The sequence below is a fragment of the Cajanus cajan genome, chromosome 8, assembly GCF_000230855.2.
Source record: "Cajanus cajan strain Asha chromosome 8, NIPB_CcT2T_4, whole genome shotgun sequence".
Taxonomy (NCBI): domain Eukaryota; kingdom Viridiplantae; phylum Streptophyta; class Magnoliopsida; order Fabales; family Fabaceae; genus Cajanus; species Cajanus cajan.
Window position 1 is genome coordinate 55422010 of NC_138524.1, and position 23828 is coordinate 55445837.

Below are 23828 nucleotides of genomic sequence, written 5' to 3' on the forward strand. Positions count from 1 at the left end.
AACTCATTCCTCTTGCCTCCTTCAATATATCACCTCTTGGTCTTCTTAGCCTTAGTGTAATTCCATCACCTTCACTCACTATTTGATCACAATTTGAGTTATAAACCTCCTTTTGAGTTATTTGAGTGTCATCGAAAAAATAACATCCAAGGCTACAACTTTCATGAATACCATAAAACTTAATTCAATCATTTAAGGGTACTTGCAAGGTTTACAAGTTACAAACATTCTTTTTGACGCATAGAACGCGAGGCTCATTTTGTGACTCACATAACTCAGTTATTTCTTAACATTTTTTATGGAATCATGTCCATGGGTCAAGTCTAAAAATAACCAAGAGAAGTGAGTTAGTCTTAAAGGAAGAAGACTCAATCTCATATTGAGCTTTGAGTTACTTTTGTAGTTTATTTCTTGTTCTTTATAAATATCTTTCTCTTAAATATTTTCCTAATGTTGACCTTGTATTTCGGGTGAAGTAGTTTAGGATTTTATTTCCTTGTATTTTTTTTCTTCTTAGGGTGTACTTAGTATTTTAGGGATGTAACTAGTATGTGAAGTAAATGTTAACCAACAAAAAAATGGAATTGAATTATGTTTTTTAAAATTCAAGTCTTTATAAAATTTTGATATTTAAAAGCAGGTACTTCTGAAAGTTTTTCAAACTTGGTTTTACCAAGGTCTTCCTCTAAATGATTTTCTATAAAAAAAACAGTTCTTTAGAAGTTAATGTTTTTGATTCTATAAACTTGGTTTTTTCTTTAATTTATTTTAATAGATTTTAACACAACAATCGAATATGCAGCATGGATATAATTTATAATAAATAGTTAAAGCAAGTAAAAGAGATAGGGTAAGATAGATTGCAAACAAAGATTTATATTGGTTCTCCAAACCTTGGGCTACGTCTAATCCTCACTCATACTGTGAGATTTTTCATTATATTAGCAATAACTATTTTGATTACACCACCAACCACCTATTGGATTCATAACCACTTGTTGTCCGTGTTCCACACTAAGTCACATGTTAAGTTTCCTTCCTCAACAACCTGTTGAGACCACGACCCTCACAATCACCTACTATGAGTTTACCAACTAACTTGTTGAAACTTTTTACACCTTTTAACACCTCTGAACACCAGATTTAGGTAGGAAAGGTCTTTTACAAATTTAGGTTTTTTTTTATCCTAACAACTACTAAGATTACAACAATCTCTCCTTGATTAGGAGCTTCCACTAAGGAAGTTTCATTTTTTTTCTATTACAAGACTATTTACAAAATGTAGAAGTGGAGATATCTTAACACATAATATGAAGCAAGGATTACAACTATGAAAGCTTGTACTTTGAAGACTTTCTTTTATCGTGCTTGCTTCAAATAGTTCCCTTGGTTTTCTTTTTATAGACTCCAAAATAGGTCCATTGGAGTTGAATTAACTTTTAAGTAGTGCTGACATTATCTTGTACTTTTATTATGGTGTTGTCATCATATCCTTCAAAAGCAGTTTGCTTCTGAAAGCTTCCTTTTAAGTAACCTTGTAAATAGGATCTTCAGTACCAGTCTTATGAGAAACTAAGTTTATGTTAAGTCAGACGAAGCACATTCGCAACTCCCACCAAGGTTTTGAATATGACAAATATAATACATATTGTTATTCCTAACATGTGCATTAATGTTTCAGATGAATAACAATAAGTTAAGGCAAAAATGAAGGACAAAGTATGATCAAGCATAATTGAATTGAACAGGACATCAAACGATAGCAAAGCTAGTATCAAGACGAAGGTTGATCTAGGCCTAAATCAAATACAAGATAAGACGAACCTATCAGCTGAAGCCTGAGGGATCAGATGTAAGACCAAAACAGGAATCATATGAGACTAAGTCAAGAATGGGACAAAAGTTGGCTAAACATCAACATGGATTTGCAAAATCATCAGATAGAGCCTAACGAACAAGTAGACGAAGTCATCACTACCAGACATAAAAGGTAGTCAAGACCAGACAAAGAATCAAAACTAAAATGTGTATCCAGACGCAGTCGAAAAATAATGGAGCGCGTCTGAAGTCCACTAATCACATTAAGTGAAATCATACAAGAAACACAAAGGACATCAAACCTGAATAAAGAAGAAAAATAGGCAAGCGTGGATTCACAAGTCAAAGTTACGTGTGTCAGAAAAAAGACACCTACTTTTCAGAAAAAGACAGTACCTCAGAAGCTAAACTGATGAGAAAAGTACAAATATGTCCAGATCATGATTGAAGTTAGACATTGAAATAATCAACTACATAGAAGGACTTCACGTATACAAGCAAACATTTAATGCAAGATCAAATGCATTAAATGAAAATATTTACATAGCCATGAACAAGCCTCCATCTGCAACGACATGAAGCTCCGCTCCAATAGAAAAATTTGAATTCAAACAACGACAGATTTATCAACAGGCTATAAGTATCAAGGAAAAGAAGAGAGAACTGAGAAATAGAGAAAACATGCAATAAGCAAAAGAAAGAGAAAAAGCATAAGCTACATTTCTTCTCAAAGCATTTCCTGTATATCTGTGTGAAAACTAAGATAGCTTATCTTAGTGAGTGTTGCTAATAGTCTATCCTCTCTACGAGAGTAAACAAAACACTCAGACACTTATTCTTGTAAAACTAAGGTTACACACTTTAGTGAGTGTAGAAATTATCTTATCCTCTCTATGAGAGTTGCAAACACAGTCAACACCTTCGTTTGCTGTAAAGCCTGAAGAGGCTGGTTGAAAGAATACTTGTGAACCAAAAGTGGTTTGAGAATACTAGCGCTAGTGACTGAAGCTAGCGGGCCAGAAGTGGTCAAGAATACTTGGAGAACTAGAAATAGTTAAGAATACTAGCGTCGACAAGTGAGGTTGACGAGCCAGAAGTGGTTGAGAATACTTGTAATCCTCTGTGATTAGTGGAACCTTTCAGTTGAAGGAGACTAGACGTAGCTCAGCTTAAGTGGACCAGTATAAAAATATGTGCATACCTTTTTCTATTTCTCAAACACTGCTTGTTTAAAAAACTTCGTCTTTCATCTACTTTCATTTCAACAAACTGTTAGACGAAAACACACTTATCCATTATTTTTGAAGAAATAATATTTTTGGACGATAAATCCTTTCAGACAGAAAACATATTTACTCAATTTGTTTCTTGAAGCAGACGATCAGTTTTATTGGACGCAAAGAGCTTTCTAGTTAGACAAGCCTGTACAAGTTTTCAACAGTGCTTGAATATTCTTTTTATTGAAAAAAAAGGGAGTATCTTTACAAAACAATTTTGAAAAATCTTCCTTCGAACACACACACAGATTCAACCCCCATTCTGTGTGTATTTTCGCTAAGTTCAGTTTAAACTAAGACTTGTTGCTTGGGAGGCTTTACCAAAGAGACTAATGTACATGACCTTTTAAGGTATCTTCCTTAAGAGAAAATGTCCAACTTGAATCTCCTTGAAACATTAGATTTGTTCACACATAGATAGCCATGAACAAGGCGTTTTCCAATCAACTCAACTCAATAACATGATTGTGCTTCTAAGAGTTCTTTTAAGCTAAAACACTTATAATACTTCTGAGTACATAGCAAGTTAAATATGAAACACTCAAGCATAATTGTTTGAAAAAAAATTTCTCTTACGGAAACAACACATCAAGCCAGTCATCAAAGGCCATTTGCTTCATAAATTTCTTGTAAATCCATAAATTTTTCTATGATTTCTTACCAAAGAAGATTGTGATGCCACGAATGTTAATCCTCTCTATCTTCAATGGGAACAACAAGATTCTCTTCTCTTGTCGCAACAAAAATCTTCAATTATGACATGATCCTCTCTCACCTCATTGGATGCATTCATTCTTAATGGCTCTGTGACAAGCCACACAACCATTTCAATGCGCATACACGTGCACGTGCAAGAATGCTTTGCACAAAACTAAGGAACACGAAGAAAAAGGACAAGTCGATTTCTAAATACATTCTTCATATCAAAGCGATAGTTAATGCACTTTGCTCTATTGGTGATTTGGTCTCATCTAAATAATAATTAGATATTATTGTTGAAGTTTTTCTTGAGGAGTACGATTCTCTCATCAATCTTGTTATTAGTCGGTTTGAACCGTTTGATTTGAATGAACTTGAGGCTTTTCTTTTGGCTCAAAAAGTACGTTTGGAACGATATCATCATAATACTATTACTTTTGCCACTATTTTTTTTTGCATAGTCTAGTTCGAAGAATAATGATGAAAACCTAACAAATCAACCTTAGGCAAATGTTACAAACAATTCATAACTATATTCTACAAACCCTAACACGCAATATGATGGTCGTTATGGTAAAGGCCAAGGTTCCGGTTGCAGTCATGGTCGTCGAGGATAAGAATCAATACAATGTTAAGTTTGTTATAAGTTTAGACACTCACGTATCAGTATGTTATCATTTCTTTAACCCTAATTATGCTTCCTCCACCACCAACAACTACAACTAGGGTTTTAGTTCCAATCAGTATTAGAGTTTTTCTACTAATAACCATAACTAACAATATTTTTTCAACTATGGTTCCTCTCAACAATAAAACAATAATCCTCACTACATCAACAATTTTTAGGCTACCTTTAAGGTGTTTCTCTCCAACAACAATGCAAACATGTCATTAAGATGGTATCCTGACTCATGAGCCTCACATCATGTGACTCTTGAATAGTTCAACATTCAACAATCCTCACCCTATGAAAGACTATATATTACTTGTTGGTAATGAACAAAAACTACCTCTAACCTCTTTAGGTTCAACTTGGTTTCACTCTAACTTTAACCCTAAAATTCAACTTGTCTTTCATAATTTGTTACATGTTCCTAACATCACTAAAAATCTTGTTAGTGTCAGTCAATCAATTTGCTAAAGATAATAACATTTTCTTTGAATTTCAACCTAAATTTTGTCTTGTAAAATGCCAAGGCACCAATGAAATCTTTTTTATTATTATTTTTGTGTTGATCTTGGTCATAATGGACTTTATAAATTCACAAATCTTCAAATTCCAAATGTTCACAACAAATAATATAGTTTTCCTATTGTTAATACTGTTTCAAATGTTGTAAGCCCTAGTAATACTTGGCATAACAAATTAAGACATCCTAATAGAGATACTCTTCAAATTGTATTGCAAAATTATCATGTATCCAATTTTAATAAAAATGAGTTAGACTTGTGTTCCTCTTATTGTCTTGATAAATCATATCGTTTACCTTCAAATATCTCTTTAACTGAATATACTTCTCCTCTATGGTTGGTATATAGTGATATTTGGGACTTGCCCCATTTATATCCTTTGGTGGTTATAATTACCATATAACTTTTGTAGATGCATTTTCAAGGTACACTTGGTTGTTCCCTCTCGAAACCAAATTTGAAGCACTATTTTTTTTTTTCAATTTAAAACCATGACTAAATTACATTTTAATTACAAAAATAAAGGCCTTACAAACAGATTAGGGAGGAGAGTTTAGACCTTTTCTAACATGCTTTAATAGTTTAGTATTTTGCACAAGATTATATGCCCACATACACACCAACAAAAGGGGTTATAGAGAGAAAACATAGGCACATTATGGAACTAAGACTCACTCTCCTAGCTCATGCTTCCCTCCTTAAATTTGGGATCATGCCTTTTCTATTGCAACTTGTGTCATTAATATTTTACTACCGTCTCTCTAAATTTTGACATGCCATATGTCAAATTGTTTAATACCAAACCAAATTATAATTTCCTCAAAATATTTGGTTGTGCTTGTTTTCCCTTGTGAGGCCATACAACCAATATAAAAATGGAATATAGATCTCAAGAATGTGTGTTTCTTTGGATATGCATCATCTCACAAATGATATACATGCTCAACTTCTTTGGGAAAAATAATAATTTCAAAGGATGCTTGACATATTTAACAAGATCAAATTTCCTTATACTATGTTGTTTACCACCCAAACATATTTACCACAATTTTCCATTTCAGTTCCTCCTATTACTATCTTGCTTTCTTTATAGACACCATTAGCAAATTCCAATCCTTCCACTCCATTGTTTCAACACTCCAATTAATTTTATTATTTTCATTATTAATTAATTAATCATTCTTTATTATCTTATTAATTATCAAAACTAATAAACACACACGATAATTAATTATGAAAAAAATAATTGTTATTTATATTAATTTTTTTTATGAATAAAAAATGGTAGGTAGGGGATGACATCCCATAACTATCAAGTAGGAAGTTAATGACATGTTGGAGATCCTCAGGCCAAATACTACTGTTCACTTAGCAATTAACCAAAATTTAGTAGTGTCAATTTGATCCATGATTTTACTTATCGAACTAAAGACTAGTAGAGATTCATCAAAAGATCTTTAATACTAAGTGATCACCTTGAGTAGGTAAGCTCACCAAAATAGAATTTTTGGACGCTACTCGCACCATAGAGAATATCAAAATTAATTGTCAATACATAACTAATTTTATCTTATTAATTAATAATTTATTACATTATAATAATATTCGTATTACAAAAGTTTTGTTTTATTATAAACAAATAACAAAATTGTTAATATATTATTTTATGCATAAAAAAATTATTCCTCTTCTAATTCATTGATGCATCATATATTCTAGTGATTTCTAAAAACACACTTATACAAATTAATCAGTTTAATTTATATATAGAAAGTGTTTTTTTTAAATAATTGCTAGAAAAGATTAAAGTAATGCTATATTTTTTTAATAATTTATTTTTTATTTTTGAAAATATTATTAAAGTAAAAATAAATATATCTTAAAAGTATAAAAGATTATTTTATTTCTATTACAAGAGTACTTGAAATTATTTCGAAGTAAATTTATATTTTATAAAGAATTCATTTTTAATATCCCGTCAATTAAAATTATTCTAAATATAAAATTAAAACAATAAAATAATTCTGTTTTAATCATATAAAATTTGTAACTAAATCACAAATTATTCTATATCTATCATAAATAAACATCTCCTTCTAAAATAAGTAAAGTGATGAAAAAAGATAAATACAATAGTAAAATTATAATTTTTATTGTAAAAAAGTTTAGTGTACGAAAATTATTTGTTAAATTGATTTTTTGTTTTTTTTTGTCCCACTCTTATTAAAAATTCTCGTGTTTTGCTCTAATCTTTTTTTTTTTTTTTTGACATTTTCCTTTACTTTAAGGAATTAGTTTCCAATACTCTGATCAAAGGTGGGTATATGGACAACACCAAAAAAAGGTGGGTATATGGATTCAATGTCCCGTGAAGTCTTATGCCCTCACAATTAACGGACCTATTTTTTAAATTTTGCATAATTATAAGACAAGTCAACAAATTTCACAGACTTAATCTACAAATCCTATGAGCCAATCCATTTAAGAGAATTATTATTATTTTTCTATTTTTTTTTGAAGAATTTTAATAATGAATGATTTAATATTTTATCAATAAATAAGTATAAGTAATAAATATTAAATTTATTATATTTTATATATAAAATATATTACATTTTTACTATCTGAATATATTTTAGATTTTTTTTATATATAAATATGTTTTAAATTAAAGGCTTAAATATATTTTTAGTCCCTCAAATTTAAGTTAATTCTGTTTTTAGTCCTTCAAATTTAAAATTGTTGTTTTTAGTCCTATAATTTCAAAAAATCTTATTTTAGTCCTTATATTCAAATTTCGTTAAGAAATTTATCAAATATTATTGTATAAAATCTATCTATTGGTATCCCTATTAGTAAAAATATCACATTAAATCTGGTTGATATTGCATAACTGTCTTAGTTAGTCATTTTCAAATATGTTATTGGTGATCTAAGGGACTAAAACAAGACTTTTAAAAATTACAAAAACTAAAAATAACAGTTTTAAATTTGAGAGACCAAAAACAAATTTTTCTTAAATTTGAAGAACTAAAAACATATTTAAGCCTAAATTAAATGTACAAATTTGATATAATAATATTTTAATTTAAATGTGTAAACTTGTCCAGACTTTTGTATTTTTTTTATTTTACATTATTTGATATTTATATTTTTTTATGATATTTTTTTATATATTTCTCTCTTATATATTATTTAAATAAAAAAGAGAAGGAAAAATATTTATAATTTTTTTTTATTAAGTCTGCACGCTTGTCCATTTAATTGCGGACTTCCCAAAATGGATACGATTCTTGAAAAAAACATCATTTATTTGATGGATAGAACTTTTTCTACTCATTAAAAATGCGAATTTTCGAACTCAACATTAAACGAGCTATCTCGTATACTCACTCCAAACTCTTATCCAATGGTCGTAGGGGATTAAGGTTGTATTTATATGATTAGGTGCGAATTCCCATACCTAATTAGGATGGATAAAAAAATTAGCTAAAACCTCAATTTAATGTGTTATAATATTTTAAAATTTCAATTTAATCTTACTTTAATTTTTGGGTTCAATTTAGTTTCACTTATTAAAAATGTTAATAATGTATTTTTTGTCTAAATATCTTTAACATTATTTTGAAATGTCTATGTGATTATTTTCACTGTTCTTATTTAACAGATTTTTTTATATATGATTTACACTATGATATTCACAGACGTAATTGAGGATACGAATATATTCTTATAGCTCTTAATTGATATTTAAGAAATTTAGACAGAAAAATATCGTTAATATTTTTGACAAGTAAGATTAAATTAAATTCAATAATTAAAATGAAACTTAAAAATATTATAAATGATCAAAATTAAGGTTTTAGTCCAAAAAAAATTCTAATACTCCACCTGGTATACATGTTTTGCAAAAGATGCCAAGAAATGTAAGATGAGATCTTTCATACACACATTTTAGAATCTTCAATTGCGACAAAACGTGGCAATCGCTGAGCCAAGGGAGCCATTAGTGAAATTGAACCATTGGATGATCAGCCACCGCATAGACACATAATAATATTATTATATAGTCCCACCCTTTCACCATTTTCCCCACCCATTTGGGTAATCTCAAAGCTTTGTGGCAGTTTCAGCATTGAGACACATGGGGGATAACGAGAAGAAGACGAATGGAGAAGGGGAGATAGTGAAGGTTGAGCCAAAACCCAGCAATGGTTTCACCTCAAAAGTGATCGATTTGTTGGAGAAGCTTGTGGTGAAGTTCATGTATGATTCTTCACTGCCCCATCACTACCTCACTGGAAATTTCGCTCCTGTTCCTGAGACCCCTCCCACTAAGGACCTTCATGTAAAAGGGTACCTACCGGTTAGTACTGTTGTCTCTTTTCTATGTTGATTTACAGTGTAAAATGTTTTATTCTGTTATCCAATCATATATAGATTATTATCATGTAAGGCATTGCAGTAAGATGATTGACTTGTAATACAATGTGCTATTCATTGCCTACCATTTGAAATATGTTGCAGGATTGCTTGAATGGGGAGTTTGTCAGAGTCGGACCTAATCCCAAGTTTACTCCTGTAGCTGGATATCACTGGTAATTTTTTGTTTTTTTCTTTGTTTTTGTATATTTTGAACCCTATATTACGAGAGATTGAACAAATCCTGGTTAAAAATGCATTTCATGGCGATCCTTGTAGCTTATCAGTATATTTTCTTTTTCCTATATTTACTTTTATGGGATAATTTGGCTGTTTATCTGTGTTAAAAAATGTGTTCTTAAAGTGGAGTTTGATGCTTATACCTCACTGGTTTTGCAGGTTTGATGGAGATGGGTATGTGTTTCTCTTCCTATATGCAAAACTTATGATTTCCCTCATTGTTGTTGACTGTTGAGCATCAAACTTCAATAGCATCTCCATAATTCTTTTTGGCAGAATCCCTTTTTGGCATTTTTTGATTGCCCATTTTCATTGACTTGTAAAATTTGCAAGCACTAATTTAGCGTAGTGTCAATTTATAATCCAAGTTCTGATGAAATTCCACAGCTAGATTCTCTAGGATGAAATTTTTTGCTTTCTTTTGAATTCCCCATCTGTTTTCCTCTCGTCTTAATTTTTTATTTTGTTTATGTATACCTCTTTTTTTTTTTTTTTTTTTTCCTTGTTTCATTACTGTTAAAGATACATTGTTAATTTGCATCTTTGATTAATAATAACTCAAGCTTTTGGAGTGTTGGTTCATGGCAATTGCATTCAAGGTACTCATTGAATTGGTATAACTACTTTTCATCTAATGGGAGGTAACTATGACAATGATTGATGAGCAGATTTATAGTTAGAAAATGAAGGTCTACACTCAGATAATCACCACCTAGTAATTCAATAAAGCATTTGTCATATATGTATCATGCTTGGTCATCAAATATAAGATAAATGTATCTTTTGACATGCTGTGAGTATATATATGACATTTCAAATTATCAAACTGATTGTGGCTACCCTTTCCAAATCCGATTTCATGCAAGCATGCCTAATTTGAAATTTAATTTACTTATGATACAGTCTTCTGAAGTGAATTTGTCAGGGCTTGTTATATTGAATGATTGTTTAGGAAATGGGGCATTGTGGAAGATCATGTGAGTAGTAGCAAGAGAGGATTGCAAATTCAGCATGGATAGAAGTGTATCCTTCTGCCCACTTGGAATGATGGGGGGAGGAAATCCATAAGGGAATTGGTTTGATGGTTAGGTGGGAAAGGGTGGAAGAAAAAGAGGGAAGAGGTGAATCTGAGAATCCGGAAAGAAATGAGTTAGGAAGATGGGAGAGAATCGGGTCTCAAATTGCTTGGGTTCAGAGAGAGTTCATTCACTCTTCATCCAAATCATTTGTTAAATAGTGACATGTCAAATATTTATTATAAACAGGAATGGACAAAAAAATTCAACATGATATGTTTCAATTTCATGACGTACTTTGGAGGGAGGTTTACCATAAGGACAACATTGGATGTTGTTGTGACTTAGGAATTGTGTGTAAATCTTCAGCACACATAACTCATTTATAATAAAAGGTAAGGATTGATATCACATGATATGATATGATATGATATGATAAGATATGATTAGCCCTAATAAATCTCCACAATATCTTAATACTCCCCCTCAAGCTGGAGTATATATATGATATGCACCAAGCTTGTTACAAATGTAATCAACTTGAGGCCCTTTAAGCGATTTTATGAACACATATGCTAACCGGTCACTGGAGTGGACGAACTCAATTTTGATCTCTCCTGAGACGACTTTTTCTCTTACAAAATGACAGTCTATTTCTATGGCTTAGTTCCTTGAGTGTCTCCAATTTGGAGTTGCTTGAGATGTTGTTGTAGTCATGTAATTTCACTCGCAATTGCTGCCATAGCACGATATTCTGCTTCCGCACTGGATCTAACAATTGTATTTTGCTTCTTGCTTCTCCATGAAATCAAGTTACCTCCAATCAGAACACAATAGCCAAAGGTAGACCTTCTATCAGATGGTGATCCAGCTTAATCAACATTAGAGTAACAAATAATTTTGGAATTGCCTTTGTCCTCATATAGGAGTCCACACCCCGACACCTTCTTGATATATCTGAGGATCCTCATGATTGTAGTCCAATGGCTATCACGAGGATCGTTGATAAATTGACTTACCACACTTACTAGGAATGCGATGTTTGGCCCAATGACAGATAGATAATTGGGTCTGCCAACGAGTCTATGATATATTTCTGGGTCATCTAATGACTCCTCCTGACCCGAAAGAAGCTTGATTTTGGGATCCATCGGAGTGTCACTAGGGCGGCAATCAACAATACTAGACTTGGTGAGAATGTCAAGAGCATATTTTCGTTGGGAAATGGCAATATCGGAAGCAGATTAAGCAACCTCGATCCCCAAAAATTATTTCAAAGGGTCGAGGTCTTTCATCTAAAACTAGCGCTAAAGGTGAGATTTGAGACGACATACCATTAGAGTCATCACCAGTAATGGCAATGTCATCAACATATACCACTAAGTGTAATGACCAGATGAGGAGTGAAGGAAGAAAACACAGTGGTCAGCCTTATATTGAGTCATACTGAACTCAATTAAGGTCGAGTTGAAGTGACCAAACTAGGCACGAGGAGATTGCTTTAGGCCATAAATAGAACGACGGAGGTGACATACAAGGTGAGATTTGTCAGAAGTAGTAAATCGCGGGGTTGGTCCATATAAACCTCTTCATGTAATTCACCATTTTAAAATGCATTTTTAATATCCAACTAGTGCAATGGCCAATGATGAATAGCTGCCATTACAAGAAACAAACAAACAAAAGTTATCTTGGATATAGGAGAGAAAGTATCCCCATAATCAAGGCCATAGATCTGAGTATATCCCTTAGCAACAAACCGTGCTTTAAAGTGATTAATATTGCCATCTGGTGCAACATTCATCGTGTACACCCATCGACAACAAATGTAGATTTTCAGGAGGCAAAGGCACCAACTCCCATGTGCCACTAGTTTGTAAAGCATCCATTTCATCCAACATTGCTTGTCTCCACGTAGAATTAGCCATAGTTTCACTTGTAGACCTAGAAATAGAAACAGAATCCAAAGAGGAAACAAAAGAAAGATAGGAAGGAGACAATCAATGACAAGAAAGAATACATACATATAAAGGGTTAAGATAATGGGTAGATTGAATACCTTTGTGGATAGTAATGGAAAGTTCGGGTAAAGGAGGTTTAAGTGCAGGGAACATTGTTGGATGACTGTTTGGAGCAGGAGATGATGTTGGAGGATGTGTATGTGGAACCACCTGTGAATGTTGTGTCCTTCGTTGATAAAAAAGTAATGGTGGTGGATTAGTGACTACAGTCGAAGTTGGAATATTAGATTCAACATCCAGAGGAGGATGACTGTCAGCATCCAACAAGAAAAAAAGGAGAGGACTTAAAGAAAGAGACGTTAGCTGAAACAAGGTACCGTTTAAGTTGTGGATAGAAGTAACAATATCCTTTCTGGAGATGAGAATACCTAAGAAAGACACACTTAAGGGATCGTGTAGATAGTTTATCTCTTCTTGGGGTGAGATTATGGACAAAACATGTACATCCAAAGACACGAAGTGGGATAAGATAGAGGTCATGTTGTGGATATAAGATGGTGTATGGAATTTGATTGTTGAGGGTAGAGGAGGGCATGCGATTAATCAAGTAGCATGCAATGAGAATCGCATCGCCACAAAAGCGAAGTGAAACTTTATGATGAAGGAAAAGAGTACGAGTTGTCTCAACCAAATGACGATTTTTGTGCTCAACAACATTTTGATGTGGTATATGAGCACAAGAGGTCTGATGAAAAATACCCTATGAGGAGAGAAAAGACTAAAATTTGGAAGACAAATATTCTTTAGCATTATTAGTGCTCAAAATTTTAATTGACGTCCCAAACTGAGTAGCAATTTCAGTGGAAAAACTTTGAAAAATATTAAAAACATTAGAACGGTGTTTTATTAAGAAAATCCAAGTGCAACACGAAAAATCGTCAATAAACATAACAAAATAAGAATAACTTAAAGTTGAACTGATTGGACTAGGTCCCCAAATATCATAGTGAACTAGAGTAAAAGGTGATGCAACACATTTATTGACACTAGATTTATAACTGACATGACTCACATTAGATGGATTTAATCGAAGAAAAACTAGGAACTAAAAGACAATTTTTCCAAGCTGGGGTGACCAAGGAGTTGTTGAGCAAGATCAACAAAAGTGGAGATGCAAGCAACCAGTGGTAAAAGATGATACAATCCCCCAGACTCATGACCTGCTTCAATTGTCTGTTCAGTACGTCGATCTCGAATAAGAACAAAATTATTAACAAACAAGACAGAGAAATTAAGACTGTGAATGAGTTTACTAATGAAAATTAAATTAAAAGGATAACTAAGAACAAACAAGACAAAATTTTAAAGGAGGTTAGGGAGTGGATGTGTTTGACCAATGCCATGAACTTTAATTTGAGAATCATCTGCACAAGTAAAAGATGACAAGGAGGTTGAGAAAGACAAGTGGGAGAAAAAGGATTGGTTACCGATCATATGATTAAAAGTACCAGAGTCAAGAATCCAAGGTCCAAAAGAAGGAGACTGAGAAATAAAAGCTACAAGATTACGAGATTGAGTCACGGTAGTGACAGGCATGATAGATTGTTGGGTTGCCTGAAATTGAAGGAAATCATGATAGTCAGAGGTAAAAATAGTGACATCTGCAGGAGAGACAACAATGGTCACTTGGACAATGTTGGTAAATGTCGTGAACGAAGTGGATGTGAGAACAACCATAGGAGATGAGGCAGAGGGACTGGAACCAAACAGGGTTAATCAGAGGCCAAACAGAGCCAAATAGGGTTGTTGGAGGCAATCAACTACAGCCAAGGGGTTGCCGGAAAACGACGTCACGCCAAAGCACTGTTCACACGGTGTACTGTTCACGCACAGTACTGTTCATGTGGTGGTACTGTGCAATGGTACTGTTTACACGGTGGTACTGTTCACACTTTAAAAAATAATTCTAAGCTTTTCTAAGCTTTGATACCATGTTGTGATTTAGGAATTGTGTGTAAATCTTCAACACACATAACTCTTATTCATAATAAAAAATAAAGATTTACATGATATGATATGATTAACCCTAATAAATCTCTACAATACCTTAATAGATGGAATTGGTAAAATGAGGGATTAAAATGGACAAGATGAAACAATAAGGAATAAAATGAACCTAGTAAAAGTATGGGGTTGAAAATCTTAACTAAATGTCTAATCCGGAACAATATAATATTCTAGATAACAAAGAATCTGCCATACATATTTCGGTTCACTTGTTTTGTGAATTAAACACCAGTTCCAAATATACATTCAATTTTGACTTTTAGCAGCTCATTCATTATAGTGGAAATGATACTGTTTCTGATGTTCTTAAATTTTTTGGCAGTCAATAACACTATAAAATTCATAACTTTGGCATCAGTTCCTCCAATGTTGATCTATATATCAATGAATTGCAGAATGATTCATGGTTTGCGTATCAAAGATGGAAAAGCTACATATGTTTCCCGTTATGTGAGAACTTCTCGTCTTAAACAAGAAGAATACTTTGGAGGCTCCAAATTTATGAAGGTATGAGAAGAGAGTGAAAATATAGAAGCTCAGTGAAAATTTTACTTGTCTGAGAAATGTTTTGTTATAGACTCCCAAGACAAATGTAGTTTCTTATATCTCATTTGCAGATTGGAGATCTCAAGGGTCTATTTGGACTTTTAATGGTTAACATAAATATGCTGAGAACTAAGTGGAAAGTGCTGGATGCTTCTTATGGAACTGGAACAGGTAATTTGTGCTATACTATTGTTTTTAAATTTAAGGTCCCAAGAAACGTATTACATTCTACAAGTTTGTTCAGTGCAATTCAAATAGTATTTTGTAATGTATGTCCATTTCCCGTTTGAAGATTCCCCTATTGTTGCATTATGTATGGGCTTCTTTTCAGTATTAATACTTCACACAAAATGTACTAGAAAACAATGACTAATTTAGCATTCCATTTTTAAAGTAGCCCTCAAATTTTTTTTTCCAAATAATTGTAGATTTCATTACCTGGTACTTTTGCTCATTCTTGTGTTTCGGTGAAATCTTTTGATGGTTTTTGACTGGGAATACCAAGCTCTTGTGTGTGACTGGAAGTGCTGAAACTAAGTTGTGCTCATTCTCTAATTTCTACCAGCCAATACTGCTCTTGTATATCACCATGGGAAACTTCTAGCACTCTCGGAAGCAGATAAACCCTGTAAGTACCATACTTATCTGTTTTAATGTTATGAACGATATAAGCTTGTTGATATCTGAAATGCCATTAATTGTGTAGAACAAAGGGCTGAATAGATCCATCAAGTTATGATCTTAAGTGGCGACAGTTTTTTCCTTTCTCATGGAGAAAGTAACTGCAGTCCAATTAGTGACTATAATAGTTTAATTTTGAATTTCACAGATGCTGTTAAAGTTTTTGAAGATGGTGATTTGCAGACACTTGGCATGCTAGATTATGACAAGAGATTGGGCCACTCCTTCACTGCTCATCCAAAAGTTGACCCATTTACTGGTAAAGCCATCTTCAATTAAGTAATTAAATTGACTGATTTAATGGAATAGTTAACAAATAAATATCCTGTATGCAGGGGAGATGTTTACATTTGGCTATTCACATACACCTCCATATATCACATACAGAGTAATTTCAGAGGATGGTTATATGCATGATCCTGTACCCATAACAGTATCAGATCCCATCATGATGCACGACTTTGCCATCACAGAGAATTATGCAATATTTATGGATCTTCCTTTGATTTTTAGGCCAAAGGTATTACACATGTGTTTCCGTTCTTCTTATATTCTGGCAAAAGCTTATATTGCAGGTTTGGAGTTTTTTTTTTTTTTTTTTTTGTGTGTGGGGAAGGGTTGTGTCAAGAATGGTTTGATGGTATATAGTCTATTGACTTTGTACATCAATTGATGGCAATTAATGAATCTGGCACTGTTGATTGAAATCCATTTTTCAGGAAATGGTGAAGAATAAGACACTGATATTTTCATTTGATTCAACCAAGAAAGCTCGTTTTGGTGTGCTACCTCGATATGCTAAGGATGAAAAACACATAAGATGGTTTGAGCTGCCAAACTGCTTCATATTCCACAATGGTGTGTTTGCTTGTTGTTTCTCCATAATATATTATGTTGATTAATATTCTGCAATGATGATTTAAAAAAAAAATCACTAGTTACATGACTGAAGTGCATGATAAAAAACATTTTAAGTAGTGAATCCAGATATTTTTCCAGCCATCGTTTGAAGTCTGTCTAGTCTGTAAATCATTATAATCATAATGACAGTTTTTAACAATCCTCCAGTAACATGCAAATCACTGCATGAAGATGGTAGGAGTTAGATAAAAGGGATGGGAAAATTAGTTACAGGAAATTAGAATAGTTAATCATTTATATGGGAAATAGTTAGTGTTAATCATTTAGCAAGTGTACCAATTGTCATAAGTAGTAAAATAGACAGAAGTTCAAGTATCGAATCTACATGAACTTGCTTTACGATTGATTAATCTATTTAAGCACTAATTAGGGGAATTTTAAAATTATTTATTTGAAGAATGCATAAAAGTAAAATGTTTTATTCTAGGATTTCAGAAATATGCAACAAATGTAAGAGAAGAATTGAAATTTATTGATAAAGCTGTTGGAGACTGATTTCATTAACCTTCCCTACATAGATCTTCCCAAATTAATCAGTTGATTTAATAGCCCTCAAATTTAGTTAAACCCTAATTTTTTAGGCAAAAAATTGAGTTCTTTAAGAAAAATCCCAATTCTTTGAAAGGGTTTGTTAAGCAACCTATATTAAGGTCAGGGATCTAAAAATTGACTAATAAGGCTTATCCTATTCCTAATAATAAGTGTTATTAACGTTTTTATTTTGATCGTAATTCTAAAAGGGTTTTCCAACCTCAGATAAAATTATAAAGTCATGCGTTTGATGATTAAACCACAACAAATATTTAAGTGAAAAGAAAAAATGATTTACTGAATAAAGCCTTTATTGAATGAGATCAAGGAAAATTTGCCGCAGCTACATCAATTCCTAAAAATGGAAAACTTAGCCACTCATGATTAAGGAATTTGCTTATAGGTACAAAAGAAAATCCTCAAGGGATCTGTAATTACAAGGGTTATCACTCTAACTACCTCTAATCTCTATAAGTAAATACTGAAAAAACAATGTCCATTCCTATTTCCTTGAGCCCTAATTTAATAATATTTGAATGGGCTTTTGACTGCGTATGGTCTCTTAGAGTGACAAGGTGGGCTTGCCTAAGAGGGCTTGATGACATGTCTAGTGTGGGTTTGTAGTGTTCACTTGCTCAAAGAATCTAAATGGATCACTTAAGCTAGTACTTCATGGTGTTCCAGGATTGTCTTCTAAGTTAACTTGTTCAAAGCGCCAAAATGGATTGCTTTGAGCGAGCATGAAGTTGTTCTGAGTGCACTTCCCTCTTGCTCTAAGCAAATGCTCCCAATATTCAATTCCTTTGGTATTAACTTCTTCCTCCTTGAATCACTAAACTAATCAAAAGCCTTCAAAAACACCAAAAACTAAAAGAACACTACTAGTTAACTGGACAAAATAAAATACTAAACATGTGTGATATGCTTGATAATTGCTTAAATTGGATAAAAGATATTGATATATTTGACAATTATCAGTTAGATATAAATAGTCGGAATTAAGATTTTAGGAGATAGAGAGAAGAGAAAATAAGTTAGGGAAGTTAAATTAGTTTTATGAATTAACTATATAAATTTGGGGGAATTAGGAGGAAAGGGTCCATTCTGTCTTTAATCATTTGAGAGTTGAGCTTTGTTATTTGTAAAATGAGAAATCCTTTGTGAAGGGGAAACCTTGAAGGAGACTTGCACAAACAATGGGAGTATTGGAAACACGGAGGAAGGGATCAAGATTGCACTTGATTGGTTACTACAAAAACAAGGTTTGACAGAGGGGGATGGAACCAGTGACAAGGTTCTTGGAGGGATCAAGACAATGGGAGGCATAAGTAAGGAATTATTCTAACTGAGACCCATGCTGCACAAGATTTTGAATATGGAGGCAGATCCCCATTCAACTGATTAGGACAAGAATAGCATGGAAAGAAGTGGGTCAAAATGTGATGAAGCAGAGGCTATCAAAAATGATAAAGTAAAATTAGCAAGAGAATTAAAGATTGAAATAGTTATGATGGAGGAAGTTGATCCATAGATTAAATGGGAGAAACACAAGGCAAACAGAATGAATAATGTGTGCTCCGAGCGAATACCATTTTTTAGATAACCTAGTAGTTAAGTTGAGCAAGAAGATCGAATACAAGTTTTCTAGAAAGAAATCCTAAATCATCTTCTTCTGATCCAAGTCATTGCCTTTATCATTTTCAATACTATTACAGCTGTAGATTTTGTTTTTTTTTTTTGGAATCAATACACAGCACTGCTATGAATGCTTTTCATACCACTATTTGGTATGCTATGGCTGCTACACTAGAAAATTGGAAATCTTTCTAGCCAAGCTTATTCTCTGACCTAATTAGCAGAGCCCAAATCTATGGGGAAAAAAGGCCAGATTTGATCTTCAAGCATATTGGTGCTTTTTCTTTCAGCTTAAACTCCTAGAAAAGGCTGCATTCACTATGCAATACGATGTGTGAGTGGATGTATCCCTAGTTCATTTCCAGCTTCTGTCATTTGAACCTTGAGGACAATGTTGATTTTTAATGTTAGGAGCTCGATTGAAGGGAAGGGAAAATTAGTTACATTACAGGCACTTAGAGTAGTTAACTAGTCAGTTATTGGTTTTTAATTAAGACATAAATTGCATGAATTAAGAGGAAAAGATCATTGTATCATTTGCAAATTAAGCTTTGCTTTTTTTTTTAAAAGGATAAATCCTTTGTGAAGGGAAAACCCTTTGAGGAGAGTTATGTCTCCTATTTTCTGTTCTTTTGCAATTAAGAAATACAATCTTTCATTTCTTTCTTCTGCATTCTAATCTAGGTTCCTAACAGAATTTGTCCATTGTTAATATGTTTAAAACTCATAATTCAATGGTGTCAAAAAAAAAAAAAAAAACTCAAAATACAAAACCAAGTTCAATCTGTGATTTGAATTCTTTATTTCTGATAGGCTTGTCTGTTGTAACTTTTTTCAGCCAATGCTTGGGAGGAGGAAGATGAAGTTGTTTTGATCACATGCCGCCTTCAGAATCCAAATTTGGACAACGTCAGCGGGGCTGTCAAAGAAAAGCTCGAAAATTTCTCAAATGAGCTGTAAAAGACACATTCTTACATGTTAATTTTGAAAAGAAGTTTACTGGGTTCTTGTTCTTTATATATGGATATTGAACTATTTTCCAGGTATGAAATGAGATTTAACATGAAAACTGGTGAAGCTTCTCAAAAGAAACTATCAGCATCTGCTGTAGATTTTCCTAGGGTGAATGAAAGCTACACTGGCAGGTAGGCTCATTCTCCCCATGTTGACAAAATTTAGAGAAGTCAAAGTACTCAACAACTTGTGAAGTAGTCTATCATAATCATCTGTCAATTTGATAATTGAATTTTTTATGGTCACATTTACTCTTTCATTTCATCAGGAAGCAGCGATATGTATATGGAACCACATTAGACAGCATTGCGAAAGTTACTGGGATTATAAAATTTGATTTGCATGCCGAACCAGATCATGAAAAAACAAAGCTTGAAGTTGGAGGAAATGTTCAGGGTCTCTACGACTTGGGACCGGGGAAGTTTGGCTCAGAAGCTGTTTATGTCCCACGTGTACCTGGCACCGATTCTGAAGAAGATGATGGATACTTGATTTTGTTTGTACATGATGAAAATACCGGGTATCACTTTTGTCTTCATACTTGCAGCAACGACTTCTATGAAATTATTTTTGTATGCATGAATTGTAATCATATATATGGCTTATATGGTCATTATGACATATGACTTATTTTTAGTTTTTCTTATTTTCTTTTGAGTGGAACAAAAGCTAACATGAATTCAAATTACAAAACTGCAGAAAATCATTTGTGCATGTCATTGATGCAAAAACAATGTCATCAGATCCTGTTGCGGTTGTAGAATTGCCACAAAGAGTTCCATATGGTTTCCATGCCTTCTTTGTGACAGAGGTTTGTCTTATAACTACATATATTTCTTCATTGCATTTCTTCCTCTCTTTGCTCCATATTACTTGCAATGCTTATTCAGTAGCTGGTAATGCCATTCAAGTGTGCGTGGAGGTTTTATAAGAGTAGTTTGAGTTCGTAGTTTCATCTCTTATGAACTAATTTCTAGCAAGATAAAACTATTTTTCTAGAAAGAAAAATAAAAGGAAGAATTCAATTGTTTCTTATTGATTGATTACCTCTTCTATTTTAGTGGTGGAGAGAGAGGATTAAAATAGATAAATGAAAATTTAGATTCAATCTTAATTGTCATCATTATAATTTTTCCTACTGATAAGATAAAATACTACTACTCATTGCTTACACTTATTTTTCTTTCACTTTTGTTTAAGAACATGATACTAATTGTTGTTATTATTATTATTCTCTTTGAACAGGAACAACTGCAAGAGCAGGCGAAACTGTGATGGTATTTCAGCCCTTAATGAACCGTTCTACCTCAGTCTGTGTATACAAATAATTGATTGTACTATATACAAAGTATCACTGCAAACCAATGCTTATGTTAAATTATATTGGTCATTGAGTAAGACACCGGTTAAAGAAGGTTCAATTCTCTAATCGTATTTCAATCGATAATATTTAAAAATTATTTTAATTTTTTATATATAATATATTAATGATATTAAAAATAATATAATATTTATAACTTTATAATATTAAAAATTAGTCTTCTCATTTTATATAATTTTTGGGTGAGGATCTTAACCTCAGGTAAAAATTAAATAAAAAATAAAAATTAACCTATTGTTTGGAAATAGTTAAAAGATGTTTTATATTAAATAATAAGAATATTGAACCAGGTATTGTATGGTTTACTACATGGTTTGTTTGTTTTTGACCAGGTTCATCTGATTTTATGTTGATTTTTTTTTTAAATTCTTGTGTTTAGGATTAAATAAATTGATTTGATGTTCTATTCAACACAATTTATTTATCTATGCATGTATAATATACGAATTTAAATTGCAAACTCCAGCGTTAACACATAAGAACACTAGACATGCAATTTGGCCACATCATGGTTTAGCTTCCTTGTCACTAATTTTCTTTTTAAAGACATTTTTTTTATGTACTTTTCTCCCATAACATATCCATATCAACTTAATTTTAACAAGCGATCGGAAATAAATGAACTACTTAAATCGGCGATAATTAAAAGATATGTTGAAATATATTATTTTATTAATTCATACGGTAATTTTATGTGATTTCTTTATAATATGAAATGCTAGCTTAGCAAATTTCTTGGTCCTCACGTATGATCTCATTGTATGTGATTTATCATTGGTAAATACTTCTTTTTTATAGAAATTTTATATTTTTTTGGTAAAGTCTTGCTTGTACATGTCTTTCGTTTTAAATATTTTAAAACATGAATGTATCTTAAAATCATTATTTTTGTTCTTTTTTGTTTTTCTCATTAATTATTTTTTTTTTGGTAAAATATATAAGGAGATAACTTAAGAGGCGTTTAGTACACAGAAGAGTTTTACTTTTTTGAGAATCTTAAATTGGGAATTTTGATTTTTCATCTTTAGTAGCTATTTGAATTTTTCTTCTTCTAAAAATATAATTTTCTCAAAACTATTTGTATGCTACTTTTTCACAAAAATATTTTTATGAGAGGATGAGAATTCAATTTTTTCGAGTTAGGAAATTTTTTATATATATAAAATAATTAGAATATCCCTTTTTAAAAGAGAATATCCCTTTTTATATATTATCCATACCCACACATCACAGGCCAACCATGATACTCTCCTAAGAGATACATGATCCCCTCATGAATCATGATAGATTGCATAGTGGTATCAGAATTTGTACAAGTTGGCGTTGTTGATCCTCATACTGTCATACATAAGACGCGATCCAGTCCAATGGAACTCCCACACTCATCGTCATCCCTTAAACCTTTTTTCTCACATATATATATATATATATATATATATATATATATATATATATATATATATATATATATATATATAGAGAGAGAGAGAGAGAGAGAGAGAGAGAGAGAGAGAGAGAGAGAGAGAGAGAGAGAGAGAGAGAGAGAGAGAGAGAGAGAGAGAGAGAGAGAGAGAGAGAGAGAGAGAGAGAGAGAGAGAGAGAGAGAGAGAGATCCGTTCATTTCATAAGTAAGTTTACCTATACTTATTATATTCAATAACTCATATTGTATATCAAATTTTAATGATCCAATCGTTAAATTTAAAGTTTTTAATTTATAGATCAAGTCTGTAAATTTTTAAAAAATTTGAAAACCATTTAATACTTCATTTCATTAATTCTAATTGATGGATAATCATAAAATTATTTTATATATTGATTTGAATTAATAAAATGAAGTATCAAATGATTTTTAATTTTTTTTAAATTTACAGATTTGATCAATGCAATAAGAACTTTAAATTCAACAATTAGATCGTTGAAATTTAATTTAAAAAATGTGTTATAGAACGAAATAAGTTTAAATAGATTTATTTCTGAAGTAAATGAATTCCTCCTTATATATAATGCTAAAAGTGTATTAGCATATAACATGACATTCCTAAGCTATATTTGGAGGGTCATAACTTTCTCAACCGGAGGTATTTTCTAGATTAGTAAGAAAACATATGAAAGTATAGATTGAGCTCTTTAAATTCATAACAAGATCTTTGGAAGTGATTATCTAACTTGTTTAAACAAAATGTTTCAAAAATGAAAAAAGAATATTTTATAATTTTTCCGACAAATTTGTTACATGGATACTATAAAGCAAGTTATGAACCCCTTTTTTCTTTCCTTTATAAACCACTTATTCAAGAACATCACAAGACCAGAAAAAACGTTGAAATCCTATTAAACATGGATTTAATAACTTCATGCACAAAATAAATATGAGCATTTTTCTATATATATATATATACGGTAAACAAACAAGAGCATAATTATC

General features: G+C 32.0%; 1 protein-coding gene across 1 annotated transcript; it reads left to right on the forward strand.

The window, feature by feature from the left end:
• The first annotated feature begins 9058 nt into the window (after positions 1-9058).
• LOC109798370 (carotenoid 9,10(9',10')-cleavage dioxygenase 1) lies at positions 9059-21448 on the forward strand. Its single transcript, XM_083062906.1, has 14 exons — positions 9059-9351; positions 9513-9583; positions 9807-9821; positions 15087-15198; positions 15309-15408; positions 15803-15865; positions 16067-16177; positions 16254-16438; positions 16638-16776; positions 19844-19961; positions 20049-20150; positions 20288-20539; positions 20719-20830; positions 21265-21448. The coding sequence occupies exons 1-14, from the start codon at positions 9130-9132 to the stop codon at positions 21292-21294; spliced, it is 1632 nt and encodes a 543-aa protein (XP_082919032.1). The 5' UTR covers positions 9059-9129; the 3' UTR covers positions 21295-21448.
• The last annotated feature ends 2380 nt before the right edge of the window (positions 21449-23828 follow it).

Excerpts from the sequence above, each read along its gene's own strand:
- LOC109798370 (XM_083062906.1), top strand. The coding sequence starts at position 9,130 with ATGGGGGATAACGAGAAGAAGACGAATGGAGAAGGGGAGATAGTGAAG. Across the intron at positions 9,352-9,512 it reads ATGTAAAAGGGTACCTACCG|GATTGCTTGAATGGGGAGTT; the intron begins GTTAGTACTGTT and ends AATATGTTGCAG. Across the intron at positions 15,866-16,066 it reads CTCGGAAGCAGATAAACCCT|ATGCTGTTAAAGTTTTTGAA; the intron begins GTAAGTACCATA and ends TGAATTTCACAG.